General features: G+C 39.4%; 1 protein-coding gene across 7 annotated transcripts in view; it reads right to left on the reverse strand.

Moving 5' to 3' along the window:
• The window catches only part of ABCC4 (ATP binding cassette subfamily C member 4), a 294,345-nt gene that overhangs the window by 132,157 nt on the left and 142,328 nt on the right, over positions 1-19,860 (reverse strand). For 6 of the 7 annotated variants that reach the window (XM_025364533.1, XM_025364535.1, XM_025364538.1 and 3 more), the window contains 5 exons: positions 19,506-19,715; positions 17,730-17,870; positions 16,981-17,018; positions 16,497-16,591; positions 14,560-14,706 (listed from right to left, as the gene is read on the reverse strand). In XM_025364533.1, the coding sequence (XP_025220318.1) occupies positions 14,560-14,706; positions 16,497-16,591; positions 16,981-17,018; positions 17,730-17,870; positions 19,506-19,715 (631 nt within the window). The remainder of the gene's footprint in view (positions 1-14,559; positions 14,707-16,496; positions 16,592-16,980; positions 17,019-17,729; positions 17,871-19,505; positions 19,716-19,860) is intronic. The other variant, XM_025364534.1, reaches the window with a different exon arrangement.

Here is a 19,860-nt window from a genome sequence, read left to right on the forward strand (position 1 = left end):
CCGTCCTCCAACAGACCTCTAAAACATTCAAGGGTGGGGCAAAACTATTACAAAAATCCTCTGACATCTTACAAACAACCTATTTTTGACTTTCTTAAGCTCTTATCAAATTACCTCTAAAAGAGTTGCACAGAATGAGAGAATCGTCGCAGTTCTGAGCTGAGGGCCTTTCTGCCATTACTGAGGTTGAATTCTAAGACCCCGGACTAGTTGGGTGTCTCTGCCTGAAGACACAACTACCTGGCAGGCGGGTGGAAAATTAGTAGGTGTCCCGTCTTCATTTAGGTCTCTCCACCCCGAATTCCATTTTTTTATATATCACAATGCTAGTATGATATCCAGTCAGTACTTTATGGCATTTTAATTGTTAGTTTATTGATGATAATTGTGCAGTAACAGGAGTGATCTGCTGTGTTTGGTTTATTATTCCCTTAAATGTCTTAAAAACATAATTTATAGTTTATAAGAACTAACCAGAAATCTCATTTTCTTCCCAGGTTGCTTTAAACGTATTTTGCGCAAGAGGAAGTTTTAAAGTATCAGAATGTCCATCTGATAGAAATGTAGAAAGACTGCCCAGAATTAACTGGAGTGAACAAACCACAGACTGTCTCAAGAAACATCCCATGAATAAAATTTGAAGGCTCAACAATCTAAAACTGCCTCAGGTCAACTTTAACTTTCGCTTGTGAAATTTGTCATTTTTCATGCTTTTTGAAAAAGGTGAATACATAGAATTTATACATTTGGACCAGTTATAGCATTTAAAAAAAATAATGTAAGTTTCTCCTACTCCTAAGAAGTATATCCACTTCTCTGGAATAATTCCAATATTCCATTTAAATAGAACTTATTTTACAAAATTTCAAACTGTCTTTCCTTAATTACACAATAGACTTCTGTACTAAACTTCAGCTGTATCGTTTTCAAACAAAAAGTAAACCAGATGTTTGGTACTTACATGCAAAATTGAGCTCTCATTGTAAAACCAAATTAAATTTAAAATTAACTCTGGAATGAAGCTAAGCCCCATTGAAAACACAACCAAAAAGAAAACATGCAAACAAACAAAAAAATACTCTATTGATTTTCTTTTGTGGCTTGTTAGTCTTGGTCATTTATCTATTTTTCTTTGCACCCAGGAAAACACAGACACCCTTTCCAAAATCCCATTATTTTATCAAAACTAGCAGATTTGGAATTTGTGCATTTTTGAAAACTACTAAAATTTCATCACAACAATTAAATAGTCAAAAAAATCAATTTTTAGCTGCTAGGTACCATATCAAATTCTTTTCATATATTGATTCTCTTAATTTTCACTCACACAAAAAAAGAATTGTACTGTTAACATCATCGCCATGCTATAAATAAGTTGAAGCAGAAAGAGGTTAAGTAAGTCGTCAAGGTAGAACTGAGATTCACATTTGGGCAGGCTGATTCCAAAGTCAGGCTTTTTACCAAAAGGGTACCATGGATCCCAAATCATATGGTGGTTTAAATCCCCTATTAGAAAATAAAGAAAAGTCCTTCCATTTGCTGTGGGTGAAGTCAAAGGACATTTTATTTGCTGATTAATTTTCAAATTTTAAATTTCACATGTTATTAAAAGAATCCAATAATATAATTCTTATTGTGGTGGGACAATCTAACTAAAAAGTCTCTCTCACCCTCTCCCCTACCCCTGTCATACACACACACACCCCATATCAATGCTTCTTAAGATAACTGTTTTGCTCAAGAGGTTCTTAAATGACAACCAAAGTTCTCTCTCATTTAACATCAAATGAAAAGTGGACATGAGAATTAAAGGGAGAGAAAAGATGAGCTGTATTAGAAAAAAATACCCAATGTTTATCCAAAAATGATGAGGTACCTATTTTGCCATATAAAATTTCAAACCCTAATCTCATCTAGAACATTTAGCTACTTCAGTAGAGCAGTAACTAATGGAAGAAGACATACCTGAAGGCTAGGTCAATTAAGCTTTAAACTCCTACAGCTTCTCATGTGTGAAAGGAGATGAGAGTGGTTAGAACATTTGGCATCAAGGGAAACTAAAGCTTCTTCTGTTCAGTTTTTAAAATTCTCTAACGTATGAGCTAAACCTATTCATCGGCTCTAAAGACTTGACAATTCCTTAACAAACAGCAGCTTATCTGATTGTACGATAAAACTGCTGATGGCTGGATTACACAGGTGTTCCCTTTTATTACTCTGGCTATTTGTGTCAACAACTATTTATTTAATCTTAAAGTGAAAGAAGAACACTTTTCTAGTAACACTGATCACTCATCATCCTGAAATGTATGTGTTGATTTTCCTTTCATTTACAGGACCACGTCAAGACTAACTTTTCCAACTTGGCACCAATAAGAAATACTTCTGTCTACAATACAGTTCATTGGTAGAACTTATTAAACTATACTTGACTCCCTCTTCATTTTCATGCTAAGTAATAGGGAGTATATAGAGAAGATTTATATTCGCATGGGATAATTGTAAGATGTTACTACCATTTTGTTCTCCAAAAAGAGAAGAAGAACAAATTTATAGTTCCCCCAAAGGAAATAAATTTTATGTGCCCAGGCCATTCTGACACCAACAGGAGGAAAAAAAATTAAAAATAATGACTACTTTAAAAAAAGCAACCATTTCCTTCCTACTCTACTTTTAAATATTTAAAGGTAATGAAGAAAAATGATCCATGATTCTATGCCTCAAAGCACCAATGCTGATCAAGGTATGTGGAATTATATGTGGAGAAAATATATTTAAGGGTAAATCTACTTCAACTATATTCCCTGTTCCAGTATCATTGTGCGGAACACAGAAAGAACTGGGTACACTATTTTTTCCTACCACCCTCGAAATCTCTGAACTCTTCTATTATGTGCTTCTATCAGAGTGAGGAATGAGACCAGTCACTGAAGCAAAAGAACATTTCTATAAGCTTCTACTTGAAGTTCAGAGAGAAGTCTGATTAGCTACTATCAGGCTGAAGATCAACCAGGGGAGATATACTGTTTTCTCAGATGGTGCTGCACAGTTTCAGAGACAGGGTCTCATGCTGACTCCTAGGCTTGGGGGGCAATACAGTAATCATAGCTCACTGCAGCTTCAAACATTTGGGCTTGAGCAATCCTCCCACCTCAGTCTCATGAGGAGCTGGTACTACAGGCACACGCCACTGTGCACAGCTACTTTGTTTTTTACAGATGGGGTCTTGCTATTGTCCAAGCTGCTTTCAAACTCCTGGCCTCAAGCGATCCTCCTGCCTGAGCCTCCCAAGCTGGGATTATACGACATGAGCCACCATGCCTGGCGAGCATGATTGTATTTGGAACACTGTCTGCCTAAAGATTTCTAAACACCAGAACAAGTCTAAGACAGGCTTTCCAGGTGTTCAAGAGGTTGGAACATTTGCCCATGCGATATAATCTATTAAAATGCAAATGCAAACAAGACATGAAAGGAAAATGTTTCCAGAACAGAGAACTTGTTTTTAATAAACTTCCTCTCAAAATGTACTTGTTTTTTCCTCCCCCTCCCTCTCCCTTCCCCACTGCCAGGGCCTCAAAATGTACTTTGAAGCTTGTCGAGTCTTTATTTGAGATATGAAAGAGCTTCTATTTAAATGAGCAAGAAATTTCTCAAATATTAATCCTGGTGACCAAGAATGAGAACACTCAGTGGATCATAGTTGATTTCATGATAACATTACTTACAGGGAAAACATCATTACTTATGTTTTCTCCTATCAATACTTCTTAAAGCCCAAAGCGTGTGCTGGTACTTGTAAAGGGCAACATTGGCGGTCCCTCCCCTTTCTCCAACACACTTTCCTGAGCTGAACTGTAGCACTTAGATCTTCCCCAGTGGCTCAGAAAAGCCTCTAGGCCCAGTCAAGAGTCTGGCTAGAAATTGTGAGTCTACTATAAGCTTAGAGATTATGATCTGAAATAAATAATCATTTATTTTGTTTCCTGAACACCTCTGCTACTCCCACTGGTATGATGTCATTTTGAACACAATTGGTTTTGAAGTGCCGAAAGAACTGTTTTTGGAAATTTTATAAAATCAAGGCCAATGAATTATGAAGAAGACATATCCGATGGAGCTATGCTCGTGTGTCTTCTGTGTACCTAGAAGAGTATCTAGACTTCCATTTGGCAGCTGCATTAATTTTAATATGCATATTTTTGATATGAGATCATAGATTCTTACACAGGATGGTTTTTAGAAATAATCCATTGTTGGTCTAGTGTGGTGGCTCGTACCTGTCCCAGCACTTTGGGAGGCTGAAGGCAGATCACTTGACGTCAGGAGTTCGATACCAGCCTGGCCAGCATGGTGAAACTCCGTACTAAAAATACAAAATTAGCCAAGTGTGGTGGCACATGCCTGTAGTCCCAGCTACTTGGGAGGCTGAGGCAAGAGAACTGTTTGAGCCCAGTGGGCAGAGGTTGCAGTGAACTGAGATCACACCACTGCACTCCAGCTGAGGCAACAGACCAAGCCTCTGTCTCAAGAAAAAAGAAAAAAGAAGAAGAATCAGAAGAAGAGGAAGAGGAAGAGGAAGAAGAAGAGGAAGAAGAAGAGGAAGAAGAAGAGGAAGAAGAAGAGGAAGAGGAAGAAGAAGAAGAAAAGAAAGAAAGAAAGAAAGAAAGAAAGAAAGAAAGAAAGAAAGAAAGAAAGAAAGAAAGAAGAAAGGAGGAAGAAGAGGAAGAAGAGGAGGAAGAAGGAAGAAGGAGAAGAAGGAGGAGAAGGAGAAGAAGGAGAAGAGGAGGAGGAGGAAGAAGAAAAAGAAAACTGTCTGCAACTATTTAAGTTTGCAAGTCCCTTGAAAACAGGTACTTTTGTTCCAATGTTTGGGACCACAGGTGACAATGAGTAGAAGACCAATAAATGCTTGATGAATGAAAAAGCCTCTTTTTACCTATTAGAACCCTGAGGCTAACAGAAGTGACTGAGTTAGTTCCCACAAACTATGATCCTAGCAGAATTGGGGCATCTCAACACATCAACTCCTTGTGCAAGAACAGATTTTAAATGTCTACTGATGATTTTAAATGGATTAATTCCTCTCTTTACTTCTTAAGGGCATGTAGTTTATGAAATAAAACTATACAGTACCAGACATTTAACCCACAGAGTGTTAAAAGTCACCTTCAACACACAACTAAACCCCAAAGAAATTTATTAAGTGTTTGACAGTTGCATTTCTTTGACTGGGAAACAACAGGAGAACTTGGTCTAGTTCCACAAATCACAGCTTCCAAAGAACCAATGTATGGTTTTCTCTTCAGGCCATCATGTATCAGAAACAAAGTCCACCACAAGTAATCTATTACAAACTGTACTTTTGAAAAAGAAAATTGGAGGCAAGAGTTAAATTTAATATAAGTACCAGCTGTAAGACAAAAAAACACTCTAACTTTATTTCAACACTGTAAAGTCCCATTGTTCTTTATGGGTGTTGCTTAAAGAGATGCAAATGCACTCTTGGAACTATTTCTTGTTCTGTCCAGCCAACAAATATTTACTAATCAGATACAGTGTATCCAATCCTGGGTTCAGGGGATTTAGCAAGGAAACAACCGATAAGCTCCAAGAAGACAGGGGAAAACAAGGCTAACACAAGACAAGGGCGGTAAATACAAAATTACCTAAATTAGAATGTAACTATCATTTTCATAAATACTATCAAAAACTTGATAAAAGCAAAAAAGTTTTAAACTTTATGGAAAACAAAATGTCACAACCCCAATGTTGTAAATATTCTAATTTTTTTTCCAGTGTCTTCACGGCAATATAAATAATCATATTTATAATAAAGGGGGCAGGAATAAAATAATGGAATATGAAAATTCCAATTATAAATGAAAATCAGTTCTCATATAAAACTCAAATTAAACTCCAGTTACAAATGGAAAACTCTCAAATTAAAACTCCAGTTATAAATGAAAACCAGAGTTCTCATGAGAACTCCAAAGTCAAATCTTTGAGGGGAAGCAGTTGGCCTTACAGTAAAACAAAACAGCGTTTCCAGCTAGCAAATCCCAACAACTTCCACTCAGTGTCCAAAAACTATGCTTTGTACATATTAGGCTCTCCGTAATATACTCATCAATATTTATTCATGTTGAAATCGGCCACTGCAAGTGGCTAATGGAATATTACTAGGTTATTCCAGAAACAGTGTTCTATTTTCTCTAGAAATGGTTATACAACAGCTAAGAACTAAGTCATGAAGATACTTTCTTTTCTGACAATAATGTCACAGAGAGCTAACTGTTGATCTAACAGTGGGGGGACAGTTTTAAATGACGACACTTGAATTACTACTATCAGTCACACATCCCATAGGCTAATGCCAAATTACTAAGCACACATTAACAGCAGATTTTGGGATATGCTACAAAGCCCTGAGTTCCAAGTTAGCTGGTTCCAAGTTAGCTGAAGGTAAAGATAAAGACAACACGTATCAAATCAGTTAATGGGGGGCATTAAAACCATAGCCATGGCCATTAGACTGAAGTGGAGAACTTACATATATCAAGAGAAAGAGACAGAGAGATACAGGCGTATACAAATACATGCAGGTATCACATTATATACACTATAGGAAAACAATTTAATACAATTAAGTAAAACATCATCTTATAATTTCCTGAAATATTACATGATTATCACTTTGAACAAAGCACACGCTTCCCTAATTTTTTATCTTTTTAACATTTTATTGGACAACCACAAACACAGTGCTTTCTCTGTTACTAAGTTGTCAGTATTTCCATGTATGATTTATTATGGAGAAAAAACATGAATCAGAACATTCTAGTAGATTAAAAATGTATGCCAAAATGGTGCAATATTTACCAGCTGTAGATAAGTGCTACAGTAATCGCTTACATGCAGATTGCTGACAAAATAACAATAGCAATCAAATATATGTAACTATGTAATTATTTAAACTCCTAACAAAGGCTTTTATGATACTATTAGCAGTAAATGAGCAACTCCCATAAAATATGACTTCGTATCACCCCGATAAGAGTTTAAGTACATATAACCATTGTTATGTGAAAAAACATTATTTTTAATTTGTGACAACCCGACAGGATTTAATTACCACACCTACTTCAAACTCTTAGCTGTTTCATTCAAAGCTGAAAAAACAATATTTATGTGGCTATTGAGAATCATTATGATTGATGCAATCTTTTGTGTTATTCCCTTTATAGTCACTAGCATTTGTTATTATTAACAAGAAAAAATGAAAGGGGAAATGTGTGTTTTTGTTTTGCAACAAAGCTTTTCTGGTGATGACTAACTTCTTCCTTTGAACACAAAAAGCCTCTTAAACTAACTAATGTACATATAAATATGTTCTTTACAATATGCATCAGGCAAGGGGGTGGCAGGGGAAGCCCGCAGGACTTAAGCCAGAATTAAAAGCAATATAGGCAAGATGAGTACATGAAAGCTGTCAGGATGGTTGTTATTCTCAATTTCTTACAGCTCATCTGCTCTCAAGGAAGAAAAATCGTAGCTTCTTTTAACCATATCCACAACAGATCTCACTTGAAAGGAAACATAGCGAGTGATTTGGCATCAATGGGCATATTACCAATTTTCCCGCATCACTCCTGAATATTTATACTGGTGACGAATGATGACACTGAGGAAATATTTTAGCACGAAGCCTTGCCTTGTAAATTGTCTGAATGGTGCCATGTCAAAACAACACCTACCATAAATCAGAGGTTTTAGGACCAGTATTTCTTGTTTAAACATGCTACCTGCTCAGCAGAATCACTTGTGTGAACAGGCACAGATTAATGTGTGCTGGGCAGAGCCATCTTACCCCCTAGCTTATAGAGCTATAATTTAACAGGCCTATTATTGTAGAGGTAATTTTGACAGTGCTGAAATATTATACTTGTTAAAAATGCACATTTAGCACCAACTCCAGTGGTCATTTGAACTGAATAAACAGATAAATAGGTATCCCTACAATTATGTTTCTTCTCTATTGATGACTCTTTTTTTCTGGCAAGGAAGCAGGATATGGACATTAGATTTTATAAAGTATCACAAGACAGTCTTCCTGATCATATAAAAACCTCACCATGGAGGCTGCTCTCAGCTCACTTTTCAGTTCTCCACGAATTATTTAGCAACTTGCAGTGGATTCCAGAGTCCCTTTCCAGGTTTCAGAAACAGAACAATAGTTCAAAGCACTACCACCCTCCTCCCCTCAATCCCTGTAGGATGCCCATCCAAAAGCAGGATAGTTTGTATTTGTGAAATCATCTACAGAGCCTAACTTGCCATTCAGTCAGGCTAGGAATCTTTTTTTTTTTTTTGGAGACAGGTTGGAGTGCAGTGGCGCAATCACAGCTCACTGCAGTCTTGACCTCCCAGACTCAAGTGATCCTCCTGACTCAGCCTCCCGAGCTGCTGGGACTACAAGCACGCATCACCACACCTGGCCAAAAGCTGGGAATCTTAACCACTGGGGCAACCCTAGATTTTTGATTCAGGAACATAGGAGAATATGCCTGTCTTAAAATCTAGTACTAGCATTCACATTCCATACCTCAGTGACCACAAGCACCTTCCACTGCATTAAAAAAAAAGAAACATGGGAAAAAGTCAATGTTTCTTTTTTCTTTTTTGTAGTGTTTTAGCTCTCATTTACCTTAATCTATAAAGAAAAAAGAACGATATGAATCTGGTTTTTTTGTTGTTACACTGTTGAAGGCATCAATGAACATAAATATACATACACGCACATACTCCCCGCGCACACACTGGAGAAAAACCAGTTGTGTGACACATACTGGCTGTAACCCAATATTAACTTTATACTTCCCTGAGAGAGTAAACAAACACTTCTACCGACACCAGTTCTCGGGTTCTTAAAGCCAAATTAACAAATTGAAAGCAAGTAAACAAATATTTATCTGGCATCCATTAGAGTCAGTGTACTTAGCTAAATGTCACGTCACCATAATTAGGCATGAGAAAACAGGACAACAAACCGCTCATCTTTTCTCCAAAACAAGGAGTGAAACTGTAGAGACCTAATAAGAATAAAATGTCTCTGCTAACTCTGTTGGCATGGAAAAAAACTAAAGAAACTAACTGTGTAGCTATCTTTCTCTGCAAACTCATGCATACAAAGAAAACAGAAACATCATACAAGCAAATCATAATGTATGCTTCAGGAATTAAAATGCATCCAACCAGTCAAGATGTCAGCGTCTGCCTATTCCAGTTACTAGTCAAGAAGGTGTAATTAGGAAATCCAAAAAACCCTGTTTGAAAAGCTAGGTATTCCAAGACAACATCAGAAAAACATCTTCCACCAAGACTTTCATGTTTCAAACATAAGACACCACAAAATTACTTTTTAAATTCCATATTAACACGTATCAAAATACAAAGACCCAAGCTATAAAAATAGAATTTCCAAGAAAGCTTTAAATTAAAAACCAGGTTTTGCCACGAGGTGCTCTTACATTATGTCACTGAAATACTGCAGACCATGCTGCCCTCTTGTGCTGGATATCAAAAGCAAAATTAATTCTGCCCACGCCAGGAAAACAGGATTTACATTTCAAATAAAAATCATCTCTTAGTTTCTGAAGACTTACTCTTGACTTAGGATTTGCGTTACCCATTTATTATGATTGGAACAGAACGGAAACAGGGCTAAGACACACAAAAAAACTGACTAGGAAGAGGTAGACGCAGCGAACAGCATCAGAAAATGTCTGCAAATGCTCTGTTCAACTCAGGTCATAATCAAAATATGCAGGAGGTGTCCAGGGGCAGCTGAAAATGTGAGGTTTCTTAACAGACACATGCGATCCCATTACCAACCTACCTCAAAGGAGGAAAGAATAAAAACTAACAATGGGTGAGAGAAGGATAAAAAGACGAGAAAGGAAAACTGGCTCTTGGCCGGGCGCAGTGGCTCACGCCTGTAATCCCAGCACTTTAGGAGGAGGCCAAGATGGGTGGATCACCTGAGGTCAGGAGTTCGAGATCAGCTTGGTCAACATGGTGAAACCCCATCTCTACTAAAAATACAAAAATTAGCCAGGTGTGATGGTGGATAATGTAATCCCAGCTACTCGGGAGGCTGAGGCAGGAGAATCACTTGAAACTGGGAGCCACAGGTTGCTGTGAGCTGAGATCATGCCACTGCACTCCAGCCTGGGCAACAGAGTGAGACTGTACCACACACACACACACACACACACACACCCACCCACCCACCATTTGTCCACTGGTGGGCACCCTGGATGAATGTGTGTCTGTTCTTGCTGTGGGTCTAGCCCCCTCCCAACAGCAGACAGAGCACGTTTGCCCCTCAGACCCAGCTCTGCATTGCTAGTCAGTACTTGGCTTCTGGGGAAAATTGCTATCTCAGTACCAGTAGGAGGTAAAACCCTGTCTCTACTAAAAATACCAAAAAAAAAAAAAAAAAAAAAAAAAAATTAGCTGGGTGTGGTGGCAGACATCTGTAATACCAACTACTCAGGAGATTGAGGCATGAGAATTGCTTGAACCCAAGAGGTGGACATTGCAGTGAGCCGAGATCATGCCACTGCACTCCAGACTGGGCAACAGAGCAAAAGACTCTGTCTCAAAAAAAGAAAAGGAAGGAAGGAAGGAAGGAAAAGGAAGGAAGGAAGGAAGGAAATGAAAGAAAGGAAGGACAAAGAAGGAAGGAAGGAAGGAAGGAAGGAAGGAAGGAAGGAAGGAAGGAAGGAAGGAAGGAAGGAAGGAAGGAAGGAAGGGAGGGAGGCAGGGAGGGAGGGAGGCAGGGAAGGAGGGAGGGAGGGAGGAAAGGAGGGAGGGAGGGAAGGAAAGAAAGAGAGAGAGAGAAAGAAAAAGAAAGAGAAAGAAAGAGAAAGAAAGAAAGAAAGAAAGAGAAAGAGAAGAAAAGAAAGAAAAGAAAAGAGAAAAGAAAGAGAACTGTCTCTTGTCATTCTAAGGCAGCACATTGGTTTGCCTCACATTTTATCCTGCTAACTTAAGATTTATCAGGTTAATGAAAGACCAGTAGATAAAAAGGTATTGTATTATATAAACAAAGACGAATTTCATGCAACCACAGATGGGTTCGAAATGGAGAGGAACTTAATGTCTTGCATGTTGGAGAAGCATGGCCTTCTTAGAAACAGAAACTTCAGGTCAGGCACGGTGGCTCACGACTGTAATCCCGGCACTTTGGGAGGCCGAGGCGGCCAGATCACAGGGTCAGGAGATCAAGACCATCCTGGCTAACAGGTGAAACCCCATCTCTACTAAAAAAGTACAAAAAATTAGCCGGGCGTGGTAGCGGGCACCTGTAGTCCCAGCTACTCGGGAGGCTGAGGCAGGAGAATGGCGTGAACCCAGGAGGCAGAGTTTGCAGTGAGCCGAGATCGCGCCACTGCACTCCAGCCTGGACGACAGAGTGAGACTCTGAATCAAAAAAAAAAAAAAAAAAGGAGAGAAAAGAAACAGAAACTTCACTGTTGAGAAGAAACACAAACCTTCCAGGTTTACCTTCCTCTTCTCCCTAAATCCAAATAAGTGAACTTGGGACCACAGTGGGGCAGTCAGCAGCAAGGGTCGCCCATTCATTAACCACACGGATGAGGATCTGGGCAGAAGCATGATGAGGGGGATGGCATATCTGGGGTGGGAGTGGCCATAAAATAATGGAGAAGACATTTCTGTGCTGCAGATCAGGCACTGAGAATATTCCAGCCCAAGGGCACTGGAGATGGGGATACGAGGGACATCTAGCCAGACCCCTGGTGTGAGTCACCTGGAGTTTCTGTGCCACTCGCCATCCCAGGGTGAGCTTACTGGAAACTATATGCCAGCAGAGGTCCTCCCTGTTTCCTAAATTTTCTACAATCTGGGAGAATATCAGGATGCTGAGCTCATAGGAAACTTCCCCAGGGCTCTTCTAAGAGCTTGCTTTTAATAACTAAGTATTCAGACACGCTTCCCAGTCTTTCTACCCTACTCAAAGAATACTCTGCAATTTAGGGGGCACAACATCATGCCAGATACTTATACACATTTAACATGTATATTTAAGAGTACTGAAAAATGGAGCATGCCTGCCTCACTATCCTAGAGGGGAATTTTTATTTGTATTATAAAGCTGGCTGGGTCCAGTGGCTCATGCCTGTAATTCCAGCACTTGAGGAGGCTGAGGCAGGAAGATCCCTTGAGCACAGGAGTTCGAGACCAGCCTGGGCAACACAGTGAGATCCCACCTCTTCAAAATATAATAAAATAAATTTTAATAATTAGCTGGGCATGGTGGCAGAGGCCTGTGGTCCCAACTATTTGGGAGGCTGAGGCAGGAGGATCGCTTGAGCCCAGGAGATCAAGGCTACAGTGAGCTGTGATCACACCACTGTACTCCAGCCTAGTCAACAGAATGAGACCTTATCTCTAAATAAATTCTATACATATATATAACCATCGAAGCACATACAATCAGTAATGTGAATTCTGAGGCATAATTCACAGAATTTGTGTATCCTTCACCATTGTAAAAAGTACAAAAATTTCACCTAAATGAAAATTTTAATTCTACCATTAAAAATCTTTTAATCTTTAAATATAATTTTTTCAACATCTACCACTAAAAAAAGTAAATAATTCATGACCTCTAAACGTTCTGGACAAAGTAGGCTTCTCTTCAGGGTACTTATTTGGGCTTCTATTTTGTTGAAGGAATAAAGTCATGCTAATAGATATAGGAGGAGGAAGCAAGATAAACACTCATGTGCTGCCGTAAGATTAGTGACCTCCAAGATTTAGACTGGGTTCCAAATCCCTGAATAATAAATAAATCAGCATGAGGAGAAGCCCACAGGTCTCGAACATGGAGAGGCTGGTTAATGGTAGTCATGAACATTCCGAGGCCTGTGATAACAGAAATGCAGTCCCACTTAATGCTCCAAACGTTATGACTGTAGTTTCAAATTAACTGGCAAAGTGGCGCGACGTTACAGCTGTAAGAGTGCAGAGGTCCTCCAATGACTTTCTAATAACAGCTGAAATCAGACCGATATTTGTGTGGTCTCTGCAGTTTACAAATCCTTGCACATTGCACCGTGCTTGGACTGAAAAGTTTTGTTAAATAAATCTACACGAGATGCTTTCTAGAATAGGCTTCCTTAATCTTCACGAAAATCATGTAAAACAGAGAGGGTAGGAGTAATTTCCATCCCACAGTGAAGGTGATTCAATTCAGAGATACATGACTTCACTGCCACTAACATTTGTTAGGCACTGACCATGTAGCTACACCCAGTTTCATGTACTAGGAATGTATTAACATGCTTAATTCTCATAAGATTTCAATTTGGTGGGTATGAATAGTATCCCCATTTTACAGATAAGAAAACTGTGACACAGAAAAATTCAGTAACTAGGATATGAATATAAATGTAACTATAACCAGCTATAACAATTAGTAACCAGCACCAGGACTGAACCCAGGCAGTTAGTTTGAGTCCACACTTTGAACTACAGCATCTGCTTGGAGATTTGCCTGTGTAACAGCACCTATGTGCTCTGGCCTTGGTCACAAAGCTAGTCAATGGCCAAGCCAAAGCTATGTCTGTGTTCTCTCCAGGCCTCCTCCCTGCTTCTATGAGGGTAGCCGTCATTTGCACAATGTCACTCAGGCCTCCCCACGAGTCCACTCAACTGACCAGGGTGGGGACGTATAGGCACAACTAACTCTCCCTAGGAACCCGGGTTAGGAAGGCTAGCCTCAGAAGCAAGACAGGTAAGAAGCCCATAGTGCAGAGGCATCAACCACTTGGAAACTACTGGGTATACTTGGGTATAGCTAGGAAACGGGCTACTGAAGATCTACATGGCAGGTTCAACAAAGTCTCTATTATAGAACCAAAAGTCTACTCTAAAACCACAGAGTTAGAAACTGTTCTTGAAGGGGAGTTTACATTTTACCAATCTTGGCTTTTAACTAACCACGTATTGTCTTTCAGGGAAACCTCACAGTCAGGGTATGTACAAAAACCCTGTGGTTCCAGAAATGAATGGGTTTCCCAGTGAAAGAAAGAAATACACAGCCCGTCTCACATCAGAGCATTCCTGATTACAAAGACCCCTCCGAAAAATGGCATAACCTAACACTATGTAAACACAGCCAGTGTTTTAGCAACTACTACATTTAAACATGTTTACAGGGAATGCAGGATGCTTCACTTGCCTCACAGCAAATGGATTCCTAGAGCATTCTGCAGAGTCAACATTCATTTATTTTTCCACACACATACAAATTGGAATAAAAGATTGTATGCCCCGCCCCCCCCACCAATATTCAGCTTTTCTCTAGTAGGAGACAAATAGCAGCGAAGCTTCTTGTAGAAAATGAATCAACATGCATAGTGATTTTCTTCCAAGCATCCCTTCCATTTTCAAAGACGGAAATGTAATCAGATCCTAAATGTGTTGTTAATAAGACATACTTACTGAGAAACTTGGTGTCAGACTTACCTATTGGATTTCTATCAAAGAATAATACCGGAGCTTTCAGAATTGACTCAAACATTTTGTTGTGCAAAGTTTGTGAAGAATTAACAAGGACGTAGAATACCAATAGAGATCTTGCTATGCCAAAAAGAACGGTAGCTACAGTTAAACCTGAAATAAAGAAATATCACTTAGAGAACACAGCATATCTCTGCATTTTCTTCAACAGTTGCTAAAGCAAGTCAGGTAGTTTATAAAGATGTTACTTAATTTATTCCATAAAGCATCTGGATTCTACAAAAGTATAACGTATTTACAAAATACATTGACAAAGAAGGATTAAAACAGTTTATTTTTCTCTCACTGAATGGAAACTGCACAGAAAAGAAAAATCAGGTGTACAATACAATTTCATTCTAGGCTCTCCTAATTCAATTGCAAGTTCTATTAAAAACTCAGAAGTAAGATAGATAATCATGAAACGTAGTTGATCTTCTCCATATTCCAAATCTTATTATTTACATTATATCCCATAATCTAAAAAAGGTGGTATGTTTTGATACCAACATGTGATATTAACACGGAATAGGAGAAATGATTTACCTTTTCCTTGTAGAAAATGCCCAAGTAGCTTTAAAGAATTTAAAAATACCATATTAAGTTGCATGTGGAAAACCTCTTGAATAATTGAATTGCAAGAAAACACATATTATATTTTAACATAAGATAATTAATCTAAATAAGCAACTAATCCCCCACTAAGTGTTTTACATAGACACAAGACATTTTTAAATGAATAAAATAAATCATACATTTTATTAAGACATAAATGAGGATCCATTATTCACATAGAAATTAAAAGAGCTTTCCTACATCTCTTAACTCACAATGCTCAATACAGTGGGGGTAACTTCTATAACAAATATTTCCCTTTCAGATGACATGTCACTGTTATTTAACCTCTGAAAGCAGCTCAAATTCCTAACTCCATCAACAGGCATTATCCTTAGCCTGTCATCCTACACAAACATAATAGAACCGATTTCCTTCTTCCCTTAGTTTTCACATAGTCCGTCAATTTGGAAGGTAAACACCTAACGGATTCAGATTTCTTAGCAAGCGATAGATGAAATAAACACCAAATTTCACTGAGTAGGTTCTTCCAAAGATAACTCACTCTATCTCTGAGGAAAGCTTGTAGGAGCATTTCCTGTGGAAATATTTAAAATTTTAGATGAGGATTTCCTTTAAACAGTATGTAATGCTACATACATTTTAAGCACTCTTGTGAAAACAGAGTGCGGCGTTAATATTAGTTTGGCAAGCCAAATGTTAAATTAATCACACAGTTGGGGACGCGATAACATTGTGATCTCAAGGTAAGAAATAGAAGGCGTCCTAATTCCCAGACACTGGATTCTTCCCTGCTCAGCTTCCCTCTTAAGTAATTAGTGAAGCCCAGGAGATGAGCAATGCTGAAGGGAGCTTTGCATACCTGGGAGGGAATAATGCTTTTATTTTGGGGGCCTTGCTGCCAGAGGATTTCATCCAAGTTCAATAAAAGCCAGGGTTTATTTAGACAGAATTGGAACAATCCGAACCACAGGGTGGGGATCCGTTTCTAATCCCCCTGCCCATCCGTATAATGATATAAGATTTAGCTAAAGCAACCTATTAGAATAGACAATAGCCACATATTTCCAGTGGCTGATTTTCTGAATGCTCAATCCTGGTTTAACTTTCAAAATCCAGTACAGAGCAAATTAAGAGTCTTCATTCAACCTCTTTCTTCTAGTAGATTTTTAAAATAATTATTCTAATTAATTCACAGAGTAAATTCGACTGAGACTCCTAATCTGTTAAGACATTACTGAATTACTCCTGGAAGCCCTAGTTACTCACACAGGCTCATTGTAAGCACCTCAGCCTCTCATATAATAGACCAAATGATTCAACTTTACCTGAATAAATTCCTAAGTACCAGTTAAGATCTAGCTTCTTGGTTACATTTCCTCCTCCATTTACAGTGACATTTAGCGTACTTTGTTGGTTTGCCCTGTGGAACATGGGGAGAAAAAAAAATTAAGCTATATATGGAATTTAGAGAAATACCTTTTTTTAAAAAATGAACCACAATTTGAGAGAAATGCTTTATGCTGGAAAACGATTCTCAGCTCATATAGTCCTGTGTGTATCTACCTCATAAAAATTCAATTTAAATCACAACTTTCAGTTCCCGAAACTGTCTGTGAACATGATGCCACGGATCAGACATGGGTGGAGACCACCACAGGTTTCACTCCACCAGCAAGCACTCTAACTTTTCTTCGGGTAAACTAAGTGAGGATTAGAAGAGAAAGATCAACAAATATCTCCCCCTAACTCTACGGAAAAGCGAGTCTTCTTATTGATGTTTGACTATTTCATACGTCAGAAATAACTTACCAGTACGAAAGCCACCAATCTTGAAGAACATAGGCAACCTAGGAGGTGAGAAACAACAAAGACAAAAATCAAACTTGGGCATGACTTACCAACTCAAAACTCTCAATCGCTAACATGGACAATCGAAAGAAAGCCCTCAAAGCCGTGCGTGGTGGCTCATGCTTGCAACCCCAGCACTTTGGGAGGCTGAGGCAGGTGGATCAACTTAAGGCCAGGAGTTCAAGACCAGCCTGGCCAACATAATGAAACCCTAGGTCTACTAAAAATACAAAAATGAGCCTAGTCGGGCATGGTTGGCACATGTGCCTGTAGTCCCAGCTACTCCGGAGGCTGAGACAGGAGAACTGCTTAAACCCGGGAGGCGGAGGTTGCAGATTGCGCTACTGCACTCCAACCTGGGCAACAGTGCAAAACTCTGTCTCAAAAAAAAAAAAAAAAAAAATAGAAAGAATAAAAAGCTCAGAGAACTTGCATAGTTCTTCCAGCTCAGGTCTGCGCTGAGCCCAAACTCCCAGATATCAAGAACTCAAGAAAACGCATGTTCCATTTTAAAATCATTGAAAGATACCCCTTTTTTTTCCGCAGAAGGTCTTTGTAATGGGACACCACTAGGCAGCCCTCACTTTGTTCCCCAAAGACAGCACATTTCAATTCAGATCCCAAGTGAACTGCAAGATGCAGTCAAAATAGCATAAACATAGGTACTGTAAATATCATTTTGAGGGCACAAAACAAATGTCATTATTTACCTGAGCTGCAGTGTTTAGGAGAATAAGGAAAATGATGACAATCCAGTGAGCACCAGCTCTGAAGTAATTCTTATAGGCCTGAAAACCAACTTTTCCTTCAGAACGGTTCTCGTCTGAGAGTGTAACTGGGACATTCTCCGTCTGCAAAGGAAAGGGTGGTAAGAGACAAAATCGTATACAAAACTGTTCCCAAAGATGACAATGCACTCTGTTGACAAAGCTGTGGGGAAACAGGCAGAAGTCCAAAATGATCCATCTCCTGTGGAGAAGGGTGTGGAAATATCCAGCCAAACTATACATGCACTTACTTTTTATTTATTTAATATTTTTTGAGACGAAGTTTCGCTACTGTTGCCCAGGTTGGAGTGTAGTGGAGCGATCTTGGCTCACTGCAACCTCTGCCTCCTAGCTAGGTTCAAGCGATTCTCCTGCCTCAGCCTCCTGAGTAGCTGGGATTACAGATGCCTGCTACCACGCCTGGCTAATTTTTGTATTTTTTAGTGGAGACAGGTTTTCACCATGTTGGCCAGGCTGGTCTGGAACTCCTGACCTCAGGTGATCCTCTTGCCTCAGCCTCCCAAAGTGCTGGGATGACAGGCATGAGCCACCACACCCAGCTACATGCACTAATCCCTGGACTCAGCCATCCCACTTTCAGGGTTCTACTAGAGGTAAGGAAATATCATTTGTACACTGTGGCATGGCTTGCTGGCAGGATGACATCAGAATGTCCAGCACTTACCAAGCACATCCAAATTCAAGTATACATACAGAAACTTGTTCCAAAATCATGTACAGAAAGATATGGAACTCTCAACTGCATCACTCAATATGGAAGCATAAAAGAGCAGAAGGTCAAAATATGAGCTCAATACAGTAACTGGGTTCAAGCAGTGAGTCTGAGTAACCAGAGTTTGGGAAGCAAGGGATAGCATATGATCCTAATCTGTTTGGTTCCTGAGTTTCAGAAATTGACTCCTGAGAATTTGGCATGTGAGGGCCTAATCTGAATATCTGCAAGAATCCTTCAGGCTCCTGGATGTGGATAGTGAGGGTTAGTGTGGCAAGGAATATCTATGTTTTTAAGTGAGCTCTGGTACATTTCTGCCTGGAGGACTTAGAAGGCATGAGATTCACATACTCTGAGGATGTACTGAGCAGCTCTATGTTGGCCACCGGGAATACCAAGATGAGTAAGATGCAGCTCCTACCCTTGAAAGGTAAAGAAGGAAGATGGGCTGCTGTGTGTCAGAAACTGTTGGGTCTTTGCACGTGCTACTTCTAGCCTAACATAAACCATCTGACAACAGGGCAAAATACCTCCATCAGCCACGTGCAGCGTCAGAACATTCCAACATATAGGAAAAGTGGCTAACTTCATGTGGCCCACAGCAAGACTTTCTCTAAGGCGGTCTTCAAATTATGCCTCTGGATGCAAAGAGAAGTCGGGGGCCACCAGACTAAGTAGGACTTCACTACAGTAAATTCAAGAATTGTAATATTAGCGTGAGTCACACACAGCTTGGGACTTGCACCAGTACACACACCTGCTACTCATCTCCATGACATTCCCCAGCCTACACGCAAAGGATTACTCCAACCACAGTTGTTTGCCTTGGTTCTGTTTTAATCTACCAATATCATGAAATAGGGCCTTGAAACCACAGAATCTACTTTGGGACAAAAGATGATGCTTCAAACAGAGGAGACTAAAGATCCATAAGGCCACTAGCAGTCAACAAAACCAGGCCGTGTTGTAACAGGAGGTAAACTCACATCTTGGGTCTCCACAGCACCATCTTTCAAGGAGGGTCTAGAAGATTGTTGAGACCAAACCGAAGACTCTGAGAAGGTGCGATTCCTCAGTGTGGGAGTTCCTGGAACTGGAAGTTGTTCGCTTTCCTCGTTGTCCTTCTTCAAAAGGGAGCCAAAATCTATACCAGATTTTAGGAACTCAGTGTAAGTCCCCTTCTGCACCATTTTACCCTAAAATAAAAATAAAGAATTTCAGAGAGATACATTTGCAGGTGATAATGTTAACCTAATCTAATTCTAATCCAGAAAAGGTAACTGATCTTAAATTATGATTATACTTAGGTCCGGAATCCTAGTTGACAAATCTAATACAATT

Source organism: Theropithecus gelada, chromosome 17 (assembly GCF_003255815.1).
Source record: "Theropithecus gelada isolate Dixy chromosome 17, Tgel_1.0, whole genome shotgun sequence".
Taxonomy (NCBI): domain Eukaryota; kingdom Metazoa; phylum Chordata; class Mammalia; order Primates; family Cercopithecidae; genus Theropithecus; species Theropithecus gelada.